Source organism: Adelges cooleyi, unplaced genomic scaffold, assembly GCF_023614345.1.
Source record: "Adelges cooleyi isolate 19-005CV unplaced genomic scaffold, UGA_ACOO_1.1 ACOO_flye_CR_arks_rails_tigmint_CR_PRNA_21, whole genome shotgun sequence".
Taxonomy (NCBI): Eukaryota; Metazoa; Arthropoda; class Insecta; order Hemiptera; family Adelgidae; genus Adelges; species Adelges cooleyi.
Window position 1 is genome coordinate 2,920,520 of NW_026095871.1, and position 15,313 is coordinate 2,935,832.

General features: G+C 28.6%; 3 protein-coding genes across 5 annotated transcripts; all 3 read left to right on the top strand.

The window, feature by feature from the left end:
* Positions 1-2,160: 2,160 nt before the first annotated feature.
* LOC126834761 (uncharacterized) lies at positions 2,161-4,252 on the top strand. 3 transcript variants are annotated; one of them, XR_007685105.1, is made up of 7 exons: positions 2,161-2,663; positions 2,728-2,934; positions 3,026-3,180; positions 3,348-3,547; positions 3,627-3,715; positions 3,786-3,850; positions 3,908-4,252. XR_007685105.1 is itself a non-coding variant. In XM_050566923.1 (4 exons), exons 1-4 carry the CDS (start codon positions 2,294-2,296, stop codon positions 3,378-3,380), a joined length of 765 nt encoding a protein of 254 aa, XP_050422880.1. In that variant the 5' UTR covers positions 2,161-2,293; the 3' UTR covers positions 3,381-3,603. The 3 variants fall into 3 exon arrangements, 1 of the variants encoding a protein (XP_050422880.1); XR_007685104.1 differs by having other exon boundaries at positions 3,786-3,828; XM_050566923.1 differs by lacking the exons at positions 3,627-3,715; positions 3,786-3,850; positions 3,908-4,252 and having other exon boundaries at positions 3,348-3,603.
* A 1,454-nt stretch (positions 4,253-5,706) lies between these two features.
* Positions 5,707-8,090, top strand: LOC126834764 (uncharacterized). The gene is made up of 4 exons (XM_050566928.1): positions 5,707-5,915; positions 6,303-6,530; positions 7,088-7,235; positions 7,831-8,090. The coding sequence occupies exons 1-4, from the start codon at positions 5,835-5,837 to the stop codon at positions 7,902-7,904; spliced, it is 531 nt and encodes a 176-aa protein (XP_050422885.1). The 5' UTR covers positions 5,707-5,834; the 3' UTR covers positions 7,905-8,090.
* A 3,315-nt stretch (positions 8,091-11,405) lies between these two features.
* On the top strand, positions 11,406-14,178 carry LOC126834657 (uncharacterized). The gene is made up of 4 exons (XM_050566749.1): positions 11,406-11,627; positions 11,926-12,153; positions 13,243-13,387; positions 13,910-14,178. Exons 1-4 carry the CDS (start codon positions 11,550-11,552, stop codon positions 13,975-13,977), a joined length of 519 nt encoding a protein of 172 aa, XP_050422706.1. The 5' UTR covers positions 11,406-11,549; the 3' UTR covers positions 13,978-14,178.
* The last annotated feature ends 1,135 nt before the right edge of the window (positions 14,179-15,313 follow it).

Genomic DNA, 15,313 nt, shown 5'->3' on the forward strand with positions numbered 1-15,313 from the left:
TTATCTCAAATCAAAGTCACACAGTGTTTTAATTATATCTTAGGACTAAGTAAAATATTGTCACTTTTTAGATAAAATAACATTAAAATTTTTAATAATAATATCACCGTTTGGTCGTCAAGGCAATTTTTGTCTTGTACTAATACTGTAATAATTATTTCTACATAATCTTTACAAAATTGTCCATAGTAATATAATATTGATATTGTTTACAAAAAGTTTAGTCATGTTTGTCTTGTAAATCTATTGTGGTTTATCGTAACATACAAGTTGACACCATATTTTACACTAGTCTACGTATGTAAAGGTGTTTTTAAATATGTATATTATACCAAAGTATTATTATGTACTCAATTGTCAAGAACAAATAAAGAAACAAAAATTTTTCCTACGAGTATAAAAGCCATTTCAGTTAACATGTTTTATCAACATGTTATATTGTAAAAATAAACAAAACTAACCGGTTCAGGGGGGGATAATTTGTTCGACGAAAACACAAAAATGCACAACATCAGTTTAAACGGATAAATGTTATAAACAAAAATGGACTGTAACTAAATCTATTTAACTAATCGTATTTCCACTCAGATAATAAAATAAACAATTTTGGATTCTACGTATTTTTGCCTCTGAAAGGCAAATTTGTTCAAAGTATATAAATTGGCTTGTGTTATATTGGAAAGCGACATTACGTTGAAAATGATTTTCACAAAATGTTGTGTACTCTTTGTAATTATTTTTATGATCCAACACGAGCCGCTGTTGTGCGAAGATGTCGAACAGGTCGAGCATGGGAAACTAGTAACACAGTGGAAGCAAGTGAGTTCATTTAAAAGTGGCTATAAGACCGAAGAGTTGAGACCCGATTTCTCTAGTTTATTCAATGAACAGCTAAGGGAAAACATATCTCTCAGATTCGACCTGCTTAAATGCGGTCATCAACAGATTCCAATTGTATTCGCCTTCGCTCGTGGATTCGGACACTTGGAATGCATTGAATCAAACGATGAATTGTTGTATAAAGTTTCCCAAAAAGAGTGGGTTGCAAGGATTACTCATGTTTGGCAATCTTAACATTATCATTGTTGGCATATTTAGATTTATGTTGGTACGACTCACGTGGGAATTCCTGATGCAAATAAGTCGTATGATAAGCTTAAGGCCAAAACTAGCCGCTTATGATACAGACGAAGACATTGATTTTTTGATTGAAGATTTTCAAATGGTTTTACCGCGCGTTATTAATGCGTTACACTTAACGACGACGATGTCTTCTGTGAACTCAACAGTATCATCTTGAAACATGGTGCAGATTATTTTAAACAAAACACAGACTGTATGTCTGGAAAGTCCAACATGAACACAAAAGGTTGTGCCGTGTTTTAAATATCCCACTATTAGAATATTCGACACACCCGGTTCAGCGCCAATCGGAAAAAGCAACAACGGTTATTGGTGAAATTCAACTGTACTATAAAGATACTCTTGAATTCGATTTATATCAATCTTATATAAAGTTTATCAATGACTATAGCGTTCGCATTTCCATGTTTTTGCAAAACTGCAGTACAACAACATGTTGAAATGTGGGTTTTTAACTGCACAATTGCATTGGAAATCATTTTTAAAAATTGTTTTTTTCAATTATTTACACCTATTTTTGGTTATACTTTATTCGTTAATGTAAAACGTTCAAAACATGTATCTTTATTTCAATTAAAATTTAAATCATACTGTACTTGTAAAAAAAATTTTATAATTGTACTAATAAAATATGTTTTGATTTGATGAATCGTGTGAATGTTATTTCTTACATAAAATATTATTATGTATTTATCAATACAATAATAATTGTACCCTTAGTGGTAGACGAAATGTAACCTTGTCTTATTTTCCACTTTTTTAAGAGCTTAAAGCAGATTAACGACGGGGCTGTAACATAATAGACAATTTTCCCAAAAATCCGAAGTCAAATTAATTTATACTTATATTACTGTCCAGCGCACACCGAATGTAGACATCTACAATAATTTTTTTTTTTTGGGGGGGGGGTTCTAATTTAAAATCGAAACAGCTTTTAAATAAATTTGACAAACAAATTGTTGGTTCAAATTTATCCGTTTACAAGCGTCGTTGTCAACACTAAGCTTGGTGTTTATGTTATAACAAACAAAAGTATTTTTGACTTTATTATAGTCTTGGTATAATTCTTTCTTTGCTATATTAATTGTTTAGATATTCTTCGATTTTTAGTTCTTGGACTGAACTCGAAACTATAACTGTATCTTCAACAATGTCAAACGCAATTGGAGCTGTAGACCACAAAATGAAGGACCAGGAGCCATTGAGAGAGGCGGGAAAACAGTTGGATTGGCTTGTAGAGAATTTATGCGTCGCATTGGGCATACAACCCAACAAAAACTTTAACAGGCAACAGCTTGTTAACGTTGTCGTTGGGTTAAAGGCCCAATGCGACGAAGCCAGGTATGTTCTGCAAAGCAATCGAGCGATAGATGATGTGCTTCAAGAACGAGATCAAATAAAAGACCAACTAAAAGGACTAGAATCGAATTTGGCCCATGTCAAGAACGGCAACAAAAAACTTGTGGACAAAAATCAAAGTCTTAAAATGACACTGGTGACTGTCAAGCGCAAACGCAATGGTAAATATTAAAATAAAAAAAACTTTAAAAATGTAATTTTGAACAATTTTTTTTCTGCTTCAAGTACACGGCCAGCTAAAAATGAAAAGACTGCGCATGAAAAATGCTAAAGTCCAGAAAGAAAACGCAATGCTGAAAAAAGAACTGCAGGTGGTCAAGGCCGGTTTAACTGGCATCGTTGCAAAAGCTGCACAATGCCAATCAATCATGACCGACCACAGTGTACTTGCACTTAAACTTGAACGCGACATTGCGAACATGGTCAAGGACGGTAAGTACAATATATTCGACAAGGTTTATCAGGGAGGATTTGGAAAATAAACCGTATTTCATTATTAGTATTTTTTTTTCTTTTGTATTAGATATCGCCAAAGAAGAAGAGATCGCTGAACTTAAAGCCAACTTGAGAGCCAAGTCTCACGTGGTCAGAGCCGTTCAGGCTATATCCGAACACCACTTAGCCAAAGCAGCCGATCGGATAGAAGAATTGGAAGCTAAACTAGCCATCGTAGAGCGAGTAAGTACAATATTTTACAAAATTTGTCTAATAACACACACCATTAATTTTGTAGCTTAATATTTTTGCTAATCATGTTGCGGTATTATATACCTTAGATTTTATAATAATTACTATTTGTGGCCAATTTGTAACCCAATTAAATTAATTTTGAACTTCTGAAACAGGCGATGGAATTAGTTTTTCCAAGCCGTCAGTGAAAGAACGCCCAGAAGCATTGCCGTTTGCCAAATTTCATCATCTAAGGCTCCAGTGTCTCCACGTCTAGTTCATGATGCACGAGTGGTGTTTACTCAATTCTTTTTTTGGTTTTCTCTCTTTATTTTCTCTTTATTTTGGTTTGCTCTCTTCGGATGATGCTGTTGAAGTAAGTATTTTGTGGAGTTTCAAACTCTCCATTTGGTCCTCGAGTTTTGAGGAATGTGTCTGATTATCTGTGCCTTCAGGTCTTGGATTGCCCCTGGAGCGTTTTCTATGTTTTTGTTGTGCTGCATTGTGCTATATATTGAAATTTCTTAGCAACTCAATCAAATAAGTAAGTAAAAATCATAATTGTAATTAAAAAACGTCTTGTTGACTTTCTTTTTTCTTTTTTTGTACAATAGAAACTTAAATTTTTGGGAAAAAGTTTTGAACATTTACTACAAGGTTACTACACAAATACAGTTCTGTAAGTAATTGAAAAAAAAAAAATCATAATATCTTTATGTTTTGTTCTGATTAACAGGTGAAACTGGGAAGAATAAATGGAACAACTTGCGTGATTCCTAAACGGATCTGCTAAAAAATACCAAAATTAACCTCAAACGTTTCACAAACCCGTATCTGATGATACCATTGTTGACCCTTTGCAGCCACTCAACTAGTCTAATCTACAAGCAAGCACCAACCCAACAAATCCAGTGAAAATCTTACCATATCTGGGAAATCAGTCGACCAGGGATTCGTATGAAAACGCAGCATTGTACATTACACAGCCAAACAATATGCAGTAAAAAAATTAGGTATAATATTATAATTAATTCTTATAAACAATGTTACTTAATTGTGTTCAAACATCATTCTTGCACTACTTACTTAAATTACAAAAATATATTATGTTCTTATTGTTTCTATTTACACATATTGTTTTATATTGTAAATAAAAATTGTTTATAGAAAGTTTATTGAGTTTATAATTATTTTTTCTTATTAATGCATGATATTAAATCTATCTATTAGTATCTATTATTATTGTACATATAACACATGCAACAAACACACTTTTCTAGACATTAATAATAATAATAATAAAATAAACACAAATGGGAATTGTCATCAATGTGTGACTACTTTCGTCAAGCTGTTCTTTTTCATATTTCTCTCAGCTTATACTCTTATTGCGTCTAGAGGTAGGTACAGATTGTCTATATAAAAATGGGAGGGAAAACCATATAATTTATAACTACCTACATACCGACCTAACATTTTTATAGGTATTTTCATTTAAAATGTCTTCTTGAAGTTGTTTTTTTTTTAACAATTTATCATAAACCCTATTTAATATGTTTGCACAGTAAATTACTAAAATATGTAAATAACTCTAAAGACCTTAATACTAGGGAATCAATAGAAATGTTGAAAAATAGAAACAACTTGTTAACTTGTAAACTCTAGTCATCAACGCACGCTAATAATTTAATATACTTTCTATACATTTTTGAGTATAAGAATTATTTGAATGCTAGGTTTCATTTAGTTAAAACCCTTGTAAACGAATTATTTTACTTTTACAGAAAGTATTAAAATAATTACTAAGTACATAATTTTATTTTGTTTAACAAATTATTATATTCCAAAAGTCATTTCTTATGATACATTTGCTCTGGTAATTATAATTTTCCTAACAATAATTTTTTTATATTTATAAATAATTTATATACTATAATTTTTAAGTTAGGTTATTTATTAATTATTGCTAAATTATGTAGGTACCTAAACAATTTAATATCAGTCTTTCTATTATAAACAATATGAATTATTTACGAGCTAGGATTCATATTGTTATACTAATTATTTTACTTTTATTAGTTCGAAAAAGTATTAAAATGTATACTAATTACAATATTTTATTTTGTTCAACATATTATTGTTTTCCAACAGTACTTTCTTTGGATAATTATTATTTGGTAACTGTAATTTTTTAAAAATTATAAGCCATTGTGTAAGCCAAATAGCATATAACAAATTAGTATACTTGTCCCCACAACTATATTGCTATAACCTGCAATTCTGAAAAGTGAAATTAATCGTAAGGCATAGCGGTTGAAAATTATTCGCCAAATACGCAAGTCGTGTGGGACCGGTTTTAGACATTAAGTTTCTTTATGACTTATAGCTTCTGTACGTTCATACCATAAGTCACAATTCACCCAAAAAAAATTAATAACGCATTGACGTCATGTTAAACAAATAGTACGAATAGTAATTTTATTATATAGGTATGTATATAGATGCACAAGTGTTGTGCAGTAGACTTAGCAAAAAGTCACGCCAACAATTTTTTATCATAACATTCTATACATTTTTGAGTATAAGAATTATTTGCTTGCTAGGTTTTATTTAGTTAAAATCTTTGTACACGAATTGTTTTACTTTTATTTGAAAGTATTAAAATGAATACTAAGCACATCATTTTATTTTGTTTAACGTTATATTATATTCCAAAAGTCATTTCTTATGATGCATTTGTTGTGGTAATTATAATTTTCCTAAAAATAATTTTTTTATATTTATAAATAATTTATATATTATAATTTTTAACTTACTTAACAACGGTCTGTACATAAATCTTAACTAATTATCGCCCAATTGCAAAACATAATTTATTAGCCTACCGAATTATGTAAAAAATAAGAATTTAAACTATTAAATCCGCTAGGATTTATTACGAACATCAAAATCTTGTTAGAATCGTAAAACATTTTCAATATATTTTCGAATACCTATATTAATTTTATATGTGACGTACAATTATTAATTCTCTTTCAAAATGTTCGTTCTATATTTTTTAATGACTGAACAAAAATATGCTTATGAAATTATTTTTAAAAACAAAATTAACACTTTGTATATTGTTGTAGGAAATTATGAAACGGTTTGACGAATTAAAGAAAGAAAATGAAGAGTATGTTACTTTCGCTGGACTAAGAAAAATATATGAATTTCATGAGATGGATCAACTCGAGTACGTGTTGGATAATTACGGAGTCGAGATCACTGGTGAAAACGGTTATCGTGAAAGAAGAGTGTATTATGATAAATTTCAAAAGGCTATGAGGGAAGGCCTCATTCATAAATATAAAATAGATGTAATGTTATAATTATGATATTTTGATTGAATTATTGTGTGCACACAACCTTTATTTTCGGGGTATTATTAAATTAAACTGGAAGAATATTAGTTAATTTGAATTTTTTTCTTATTTTACATCGATATATATTGTCAGAAATTTATATACGAGTACCATTACGTCGATGTGTTTTCTGATCAATAATATCACTATAAAACTTCTGTCAGTAATATTCTGGTGTAGGTGTTCCGCCATGAAAACTAATATAGATCAGAAAAAAACAAAAGCAATTGTTGTGCAATAAACTATATATTTTTAACTAATATAGTCAAAAGTCTATCTATATATTATAAATATAGATACAAATGTATCTTGTAAAATTCAAAATTTCGCGAATTTTTGGCCTTTAAATATTACTATTAAGTTAAACACACGCCCATATAATTTTAATACATTATAATTATTAATAAGGAAAAATTCACTTATGTGTTTAAAATGTACATAATCCTTAAGCCAGAGTTATTATCTAATGTGTTTTATATTACATGCTCATAAGTGTTTTAAAAAATGTTTAGGATATGACAAGATATTTTTTTGGTACCCGCGATTATAACGCACCAAGAGGCTATATTAATCGCCGTGATTTGGTTCGTCTTCATTATCCAACGTATATGACTGAAACACAAATTGATTTTGTTATGACTACCTACGGACACGATGGCCGTAAGTATTATTCTTAATAACTAAATTTAATAATCGTTTTATTACATTTTCTTGTAATTAGCTTTAGCTATGAAGATATAGCACCATTGACGTTCTTATATTGTATTTGGTTTATTATTTCGACTTAAATTAACCTAACCCAACCCAACTTAACCTGTATCATAACTATACTGTATATGAAAGATATTATACTTAATTATGCATGCGAATATGACTGTTAAATATTGCTATTATAAAATATTAATTACAAGAATTCACATGATTGTAGTACCTAGTAATTAATTGAATTCTAGCTAAAAACTCATAAATGCTCTTTTCTATGAAAAAAAAATATTTACAAAAAAAATTATTTTAAGAACTAAGCGTGTGATTGAAGCTTCGCTCTTGTATAACCAGCCCAATTTTAGTTACAGATTGGTTAAACATTAATTCTACATACCATAATGTACTGGTTAAAAACTCTGCGGATGTAAATAATTTTAGTTGATATACTTCTCTGCTTGTGCTATGTTGTTGCACTAAAAATTGTAATATCTATTTATATTGTTTCTATATAATTTATACGTTTCACTTATATTATGCTGGTGTTTTTCAGCTGATGGACGCCGATTAAGTTTTCACGGATATAGAAGGGCAATTAACACTTTAAGTATTCCATATTGGTTGTGATGCAAATACGTCCAGGCAGTAGTGGATAAAATTTAAGAATAATAAAAAGAACGCTAAAATGATAATCATAATTTATAAACTATATTTAAAATATTAACTATTCTGCCATCATATTACTATAGAAATTATAATATGCTGTATAATACTTGATTAATCTCTGTAATGAAACTCAATAATAATAAAAATATACCGAAAAAATATTTTTGATTGTTATTGTTTATAAGACCTAAATCAGGTTAAGTAAATCAGTAAATTTTAAAATTATATTTTACGTAACTACGAAGACACTTTCAATACTTAATCATATTTATGTAACATTTCCTTATCGTTATTTAAGCAAATTATTTTTGCATTGTGTTAATTTTCCTGTTATGTCTTGGTGAAATCATTTTTCGAATCTGTAGTGACTCTCTAAATGTCCTAAATGGTATAAAAAACAAATTCAATCTGGGTGATATTATAACTAAAATTTTAAATAAACTAGAGAAAGCCAAATAAAAACTGTAACTAGGTTATATTCACACGAGTTCTAGGCCACACCAGCATACTCGGCAACGTCATGGCAGACGAGTAAGCTTAGTTGCCATATTTGATCAATAAATAATCGATATCGCTGTTCTTACATTTTCCCCGTTTCAATGTATACTTTTATTAATACTTATTCATCGCTTGTGAAATTTTATAGTGAAATATGTATAATTTTAACGGTACTATGATGGTGTCATAATTACTATTACCGGATTCCAACAATGAAATAATTCTGTAAACTAACTAAAATGTCTAGCGAGAAAATTCAAGAAAGTGTAACAACTACTTATAACTCGTGCATCAATACACAAAATGTTTCAAGTGAGTTAACCACGTCGCGAACACCAACCGTTTCTATATGTCTACAATTATAACTATTATTGATCGTAATATCGTTATATATTTCATTTAGTATTTCTATAAATTACCATAGCAAACACTACAAGTAAACAAATAGTAATTGTTTTATGAAAACAAAAACTTAGTTTTACAAGAGTTTATTAGCGTTTCAACATGCTGCCTGACTTAAGTGCACTGCACTTAATATATAACGCTATCATAGCCTATAGTCGGCTGCTTATGAAAGTGTACCCTGATCGGAGACGCCTATTTTGTGTACCGTTATTGATTTGTCCATGATATTTATTTTTTTTTCTATGATTTATCAAATATATGACGGAGTTATCATTATATTATCATCACTTAACTTAACATTTATATGATTTATGAAATATCTGTAACAACTGTGAATAAGTGTGTAAGTCAAATTTTGGTCAAAATTGACTAAGTACGCTAGGATGTAGCCCGAAGCGCCTAGCACACCTTGAATAAATGTCTAACTCGTTGGACCAACAAGAAAACCTTGAGAGAGATGTGAGTTCCTGATAATTACAGGGCGATATATGGCAGCTGGCCAGTTTAAAATCGCTCCCCTGTAAAATCTCTGAAATCGACTTACATACTTATTCACAGTTGTTACAGATATATGACCACTGACTATATGAAAATAGTTTGTGATAAGACGGTGTTATCAATATTTAACATTATAATACGTATCGTGGAAAAGTAGCATTTTTTCTTTCTAGGAAACTAGTACACACAATGGCTGCTGTCCACTTTTCAAATTCAATACGCGTTCCATATATTGAGGTAAGCACTGAACTCAATATATGGAAATGCAAGTGGAACACTTGTATACATAAAAAATAATACCTACACATTGATTTTTGAAATCGAGAAAAACACCTAACAATTGTACACATTTTTCAACTTAAAATTACGGAGCTCTTTTCATTTTTTTTATATATATTTATACGCCTCGAGGGCAAGATTATAAAACATTATAAAAACAGTGATAATTTCTATTAATATTGAAAATATGACTATTTTCAAAAATAATCCAAATTCAAATGGAATATTCTTTAGATATAATACTACCGATAACGATGGGGTGGAATTATTTTCTTTATTCGCCTTTTTAGCTCAAGTTTTAAGAATTAAGATTTCTTTTTAGGGAAAATTAAAAAATTAAAATTATACCTTGACCGTAGTCAATTTCTAGGATGTTCTTGTTGAAAATATTTTCACTATTGCAATAAATTATTATAGACAGACGCCCTACTCGTATTCACCCTAACCATAAAAGTACATTTTAAGAACATTGTTGTTAGTAGGTACAATGTTTTTACCAATACCTGTATTTCTACCATTACAGTTTCGCATAGAAGCGTTTATTAGAAATCGATGTTATCACTTTCAGTTAGGTTGGCAAAATTCTCAAATTAAACAGAATATGTGCACACAGATATTTTAATATATGTTTTTCAATTGCTGTTTTTAATATTTATAAAACCAAATATATTAAATTTTAATTAAAATAATGTGTAAAAATTAAATAGGTAAAATTATTTTATTGTGTGTCGTGCCTGTAATGTGAGCACATGTTTTTTTAACATGCACCTTGAGAATGCCTTAATAGCACGGTCAGAATATACAATTTGAAAAAACAAATAAAATTAAAAATTTGTTGAGCGATTATATTACCATTTAATACAAGTATTAAACTTCTTTTGTTTTAATTTTAAAAAAATTCCGAAATCAAGTAGTACACAGTAGTGACAAAGCATAATATAAAAGACGGAGAATTCAAAGGTGTTCGCTGGAATAAATTATTTAAATTAAAATTATAAAATGATTTCCAAACAAACTGTTTGTTGTGAAACTGTGGATGGAAAATAACTATTCAATATGAACTTTTTAGAATACTCAGCATTTCAATAATAAAAAAATACTGCTGGAATTTGGATTTAAGGCTATTTTAGGATTGAAGTTTTATCAAAGTTACAGGAGATTAATGATACGAATTGAATAATAATCAAATTCTATTTGGGTTTTCTTGCTTTTGAAGATGAGCGATTGATTTTTTAAACATTGAACTTAATGTCAAATTTTATACTTGTAAACTAACTACAATAAATAATGGTTGTAACATGACGAATTTGCTTTTTTATAGAAAATTAGTGTACATATATAAACATTTGGTTTGGTGTATGAATAATATCAAATAGTTTTGTCTTTGCATTTTTAACCATTGCCCTAGAATTTGATTCTTTTTTTTGCATTGGGTGAGCACTTGTTAATATAACTTGGTCTATTCAAATTCGGAGATTTTATACGTATTCGTCCCTTAATGGGCACACCAAATAAACATTCCTTGTGTATTTCAACTCGATCCCAAAATTTTTCTCAAAATTATACCAACTAGATAAAATGTATGATTTATAAAGTTGACAAATATAATTCTATAAGATCGAACCTATAGGTCTCCCCTCACCCAAAAAGATTTCTTTTAAAATGAATATCGCATTGACGTCATGTTAAGCAAATAGACACGTCAATATTTTAAAAGCGTTTTTTTTTTTGGCTCCGGTGAAAGAAAAAAACAGTTCTCATGTCTCACTGTATGATATTCATAAGTCTTAGACAACACGATCTTAAACAATTTAATATCAGAATTTTCTATTATTGAGAATAAGAATTTTTTTACGTGATAGGTTTTATTTAGTTAAAACTTTTGTATACAAATTATTACCTTTATAAGTACGAAAAAGTATTAAAATGTATACTAAGTACATTATTTTATTTTGTTTTACATATTATTATATTCCAACAGTAATTTCGTTTGATGAATCACTGGTAATTATAATTTGTACAACAACAATTTACTTATAATTATAAATCTTTATCTTTTATCATTTTTTTAGTTAAGTAATTTATTAAATATTACCCATTTTTTGATTCAAATAATTATTATTTTAATTAAAAAATAAATTTATTTAAATAATTTTTCTATTAATAATTCTTTTATTGTTGATATGATTTTATAATTCAATTAAGATTTTTTCAACTAAAAACGTTATTAAACAATTATTCAAATAAGTGTTCAATTAAAAAAAAAATTAGTCAAAATTGTAAAAATAGTATTTTGTTGTAGGATTATGAGAATCGGTTTAACCAAATAAGATACGCAACTGATGATTACATTACCTTCAATTCACTGAGTAAGACATATGATAATTATGAGGTAGATGAACTCCAGTACGTGATAGACACTTACGCAGTCGACTTCTATGGCGAGAACGATTATTATCAAAGAAGAATGTATTTGGAAAAATTTATATTGGCTGCGAAGGATGGCCTCATACATAGATTTCACACATGGGTAATATTATAATCATGTTATAAAATTGCTATTTTGGTTAAATAATTGTGTGCACTCAACCGTTATTTTTGGGGTACTTTTGAGTTAAATGGGAGGAATAATAATTAATTTGAATTTTCTATTATTATTAATACACCTATAGATGTTGCCAGGAAAATATATGCGAGTACCTCCTTTATGTCGGTCTGTTTTCTAGTCAATAACATTAAAACCTACAGTCAGAAATGTTTTAATGTAGATGTTCCGTCTTCAAAACTGATGTAAACAAAAGACCAAATTACAAAAATAAAACATTTTCATGCAAATTATGCGATATTTTATAAAAAATATAGTTAAAAAAACTAATCATTGAAAACGATTCTACTAGCGCCCGTTACGTGTCGACGTCTAGAACTGAAATTAGGCTCAGGGGACCATCTATAATATTTATAATCAACGTTAATACTAATATCTTGTAAAATAGAAAATTTCGGAAATTTTGTATTTCAAATGAGGACACTCCCAGGTCATTTCTAAGGAGTAATGTATAGGCAATTTTCGAAAAATCTTTAATTAGAGTTTAAACTATAACGTATACTCATTAATATATTAATGAGAATACTTTGTAGATTGCCATTTTTTTTTTGTCAGGCTATCACAGTCATTTCTATAGGATAAATTACCATTGTTTTCCCATCAAAACTGCTTTGCGCGGGTCAAGTATGCGAGGCTAGTATTAACAGTAAATTTACCAAATTTTTACAATGTATAGAGAAAAACTTTATCCATGGGGTAGCCTTTTAATTTGTTTGATATCAATACTTAATATTTTTTTATAAACAAATTAAAAAAGGAAATAAAAATAATGAATATTTACGAATGAATAATTTTGATTGTGCATAAGTTATCCAAAAACTAAAAACGCTACCCCGTAGATAAAGTTATTTGCTACCTTCTGTAAACATTGTATACGGCTACTCTAAATACCGCCCTCGCATTCACAAGAATTCAAAAGAGCGTCCTCTTAATAAGTATAACATACGTCATTACAAATCGAATTATAATAAACTAAATTAATATTATAAGAATATGTGTTTAAAAAATGTTTAGGAGATGATAAATTTGTTTCTACAAATCATCGGAAAAGATGCAGAGAGAGGCTATATTACCCACAATGATTTGGCGAGTCATTATGAAAATAAAATGTCTACAGCTCAAATCGAAACTGTTATGACTACCTACGGAACACCGCACTGTAAATATAACTCTTAATAATATTGTCATTTAATAATAGTTTTATTTTTTTTTTGTAATTATTTTTAACTATGAACAATATGTTTTTGCACCATTGACATTCTTTTGATATATTTGGTTTATTATTTTGACCCGATAATATAACCCGATCCAACCTAACCTATATCATAAGTCTACGATATCGATTATTATACAATACTAAGCGTGAGAATATAACTGCCAAAAATTGCTATCATAAAATATGACTTATAAAAATTCACATGAATGTATTACATATCAATTGACTGAATTCAACTAAAAGTTCATAACTTTCGTCTCGCTCTTGTATAACCGGCCTACTTTAGTTAAATATTAAATTTACACATCATAATATACTGGTTAAAAATCTGCGGACGTAAATAATTTTAGTTGATATACTTCTCAGCTTTTGCTATGTTGTAATGCACTAAAAATGTTAATAAATATTTAATATTGTTTCTATTTAATTTATACGTTTCACTTATATTATGCTGGTGTTTTTCAGCTGATGGACTCCGATTAAGTTTTTTCGGCTTTAGAAGAGCAATTAACACTTTACTTATTCCACATTGATAGTACCTATGGCAAATACGTTCAGGCATTCGCCAACAAGATATAATTATAAGAAGAACGCTAAAATGATATTCATAATTAATAAATTATAATTCAAATAATTATTAACTCAGTTTAATTCAGTCGTCATAATACTATAGAAATTATAATGCTATCTAATACTAAAACCTAATAATAAAATTAAAATGTTATGAAATAATATTTGTACTTGTTATTGTTTATGACACCTATATGTGAAACTTATAGGGTAACGCATACATTTCATTAACTAATTGAGAATAATGTACTAAAAATGTTGACTGGTTTTGAACAACTATTTTTTAAAGTTATAATAGTATAAAAGTTAGGATGGGAGGACAAATGGGTGCAGATAAAAATAATGCTATCAATCTTTACAACTGCCCTAAACTTGAAACTTCAATAACTACAAAAATAGTTATACAAAACTGGTTATTGGCCAGTCAAAATTGTTAGTACATTAAAAAAAAATTCATAATAAATTCTTATTAAACCATTTAAGATCAACAATTATTCGAATAACTTTTACTAGAATAATATGTTATTAAAAACATTATTTAGATAATGTTTTATTCAAATGCACAACTTTTAAATCTACCTAAAACGCCAAAACATCAAAAACGAATTATCGCTTAATTGCGAAAAATAATTTATTAGTCTACCAAATTATGTAGAAAATTCAAAATTTAAACGTTTAAATTCCCTAGGGTTTATATAAAACATCAAGTTCCCGTAGAAATCGTTTACCAACGTGACGTATATTATTGTAGGAAATTTTGAACTGGTGGTATTCCAGTTTGGTAGTGATGCAAATACGTCCAGGCATTAGTGGATAAACTATATGTCAAATATTAACTATTCTGCAGCCATATTACTATATAAATTATAATATGCTGTTTAATATTTGATTAGTCACTGTAACTAAACTAACTAAAATCTGACAATTTTTTTTTTATCTTGTTTTGGCTGTTTGGCCTACATTTGTAATGCTAAGTTTTCTAATATACATTTTACTCCTAATAAACTATACTACACATTTTAACTTTATTGTTTATCAATGTAATTTAAGATTCTGTAATTAATGGTCTTTGATGTCGAAGTCGAATAAAAGATAATAGTCGATGAACTCCGTTATCTCTTTGTTTATGTCACATTTACCGACAAACAGCGAGAAACGCAAATCGTGTGGGACCGGTTTTAGACATAACATTTCTTTGCCACTTATAGCTTCTGTGAGTTGTAACCATAAGTCACAATTTGCCCAAAAACTTTAATTCAAAATGTATTTCCCATTGACGTCATGTTAAACAAATAGTAC

Coding starts and splice junctions, on each gene's coding strand:
- LOC126834761 (XM_050566923.1), top strand. CDS start 2,294: ATGTCAAACGCAATTGGAGCTGTAGACCACAAAATGAAGGACCAGGAG. Junction 2,664..2,727: donor TGTCAAGCGCAAACGCAATG/GTAAATATTAAA, acceptor TTCTGCTTCAAG/TACACGGCCAGCTAAAAATG. Junction 2,935..3,025: donor TGCGAACATGGTCAAGGACG/GTAAGTACAATA, acceptor CTTTTGTATTAG/ATATCGCCAAAGAAGAAGAG.
- LOC126834764 (XM_050566928.1), top strand. CDS start 5,835: ATGAATACTAAGCACATCATTTTATTTTGTTTAACGTTATATTATATT. Junction 5,916..6,302: donor CTTATGATGCATTTGTTGTG/GTAATTATAATT, acceptor ATATTGTTGTAG/GAAATTATGAAACGGTTTGA. Junction 6,531..7,087: donor TTCATAAATATAAAATAGAT/GTAATGTTATAA, acceptor AAAAATGTTTAG/GATATGACAAGATATTTTTT.
- LOC126834657 (XM_050566749.1), top strand. CDS start 11,550: ATGTATACTAAGTACATTATTTTATTTTGTTTTACATATTATTATATT. Junction 11,628..11,925: donor TTTCGTTTGATGAATCACTG/GTAATTATAATT, acceptor ATTTTGTTGTAG/GATTATGAGAATCGGTTTAA. Junction 13,388..13,909: donor TACCTACGGAACACCGCACT/GTAAATATAACT, acceptor GGTGTTTTTCAG/CTGATGGACTCCGATTAAGT.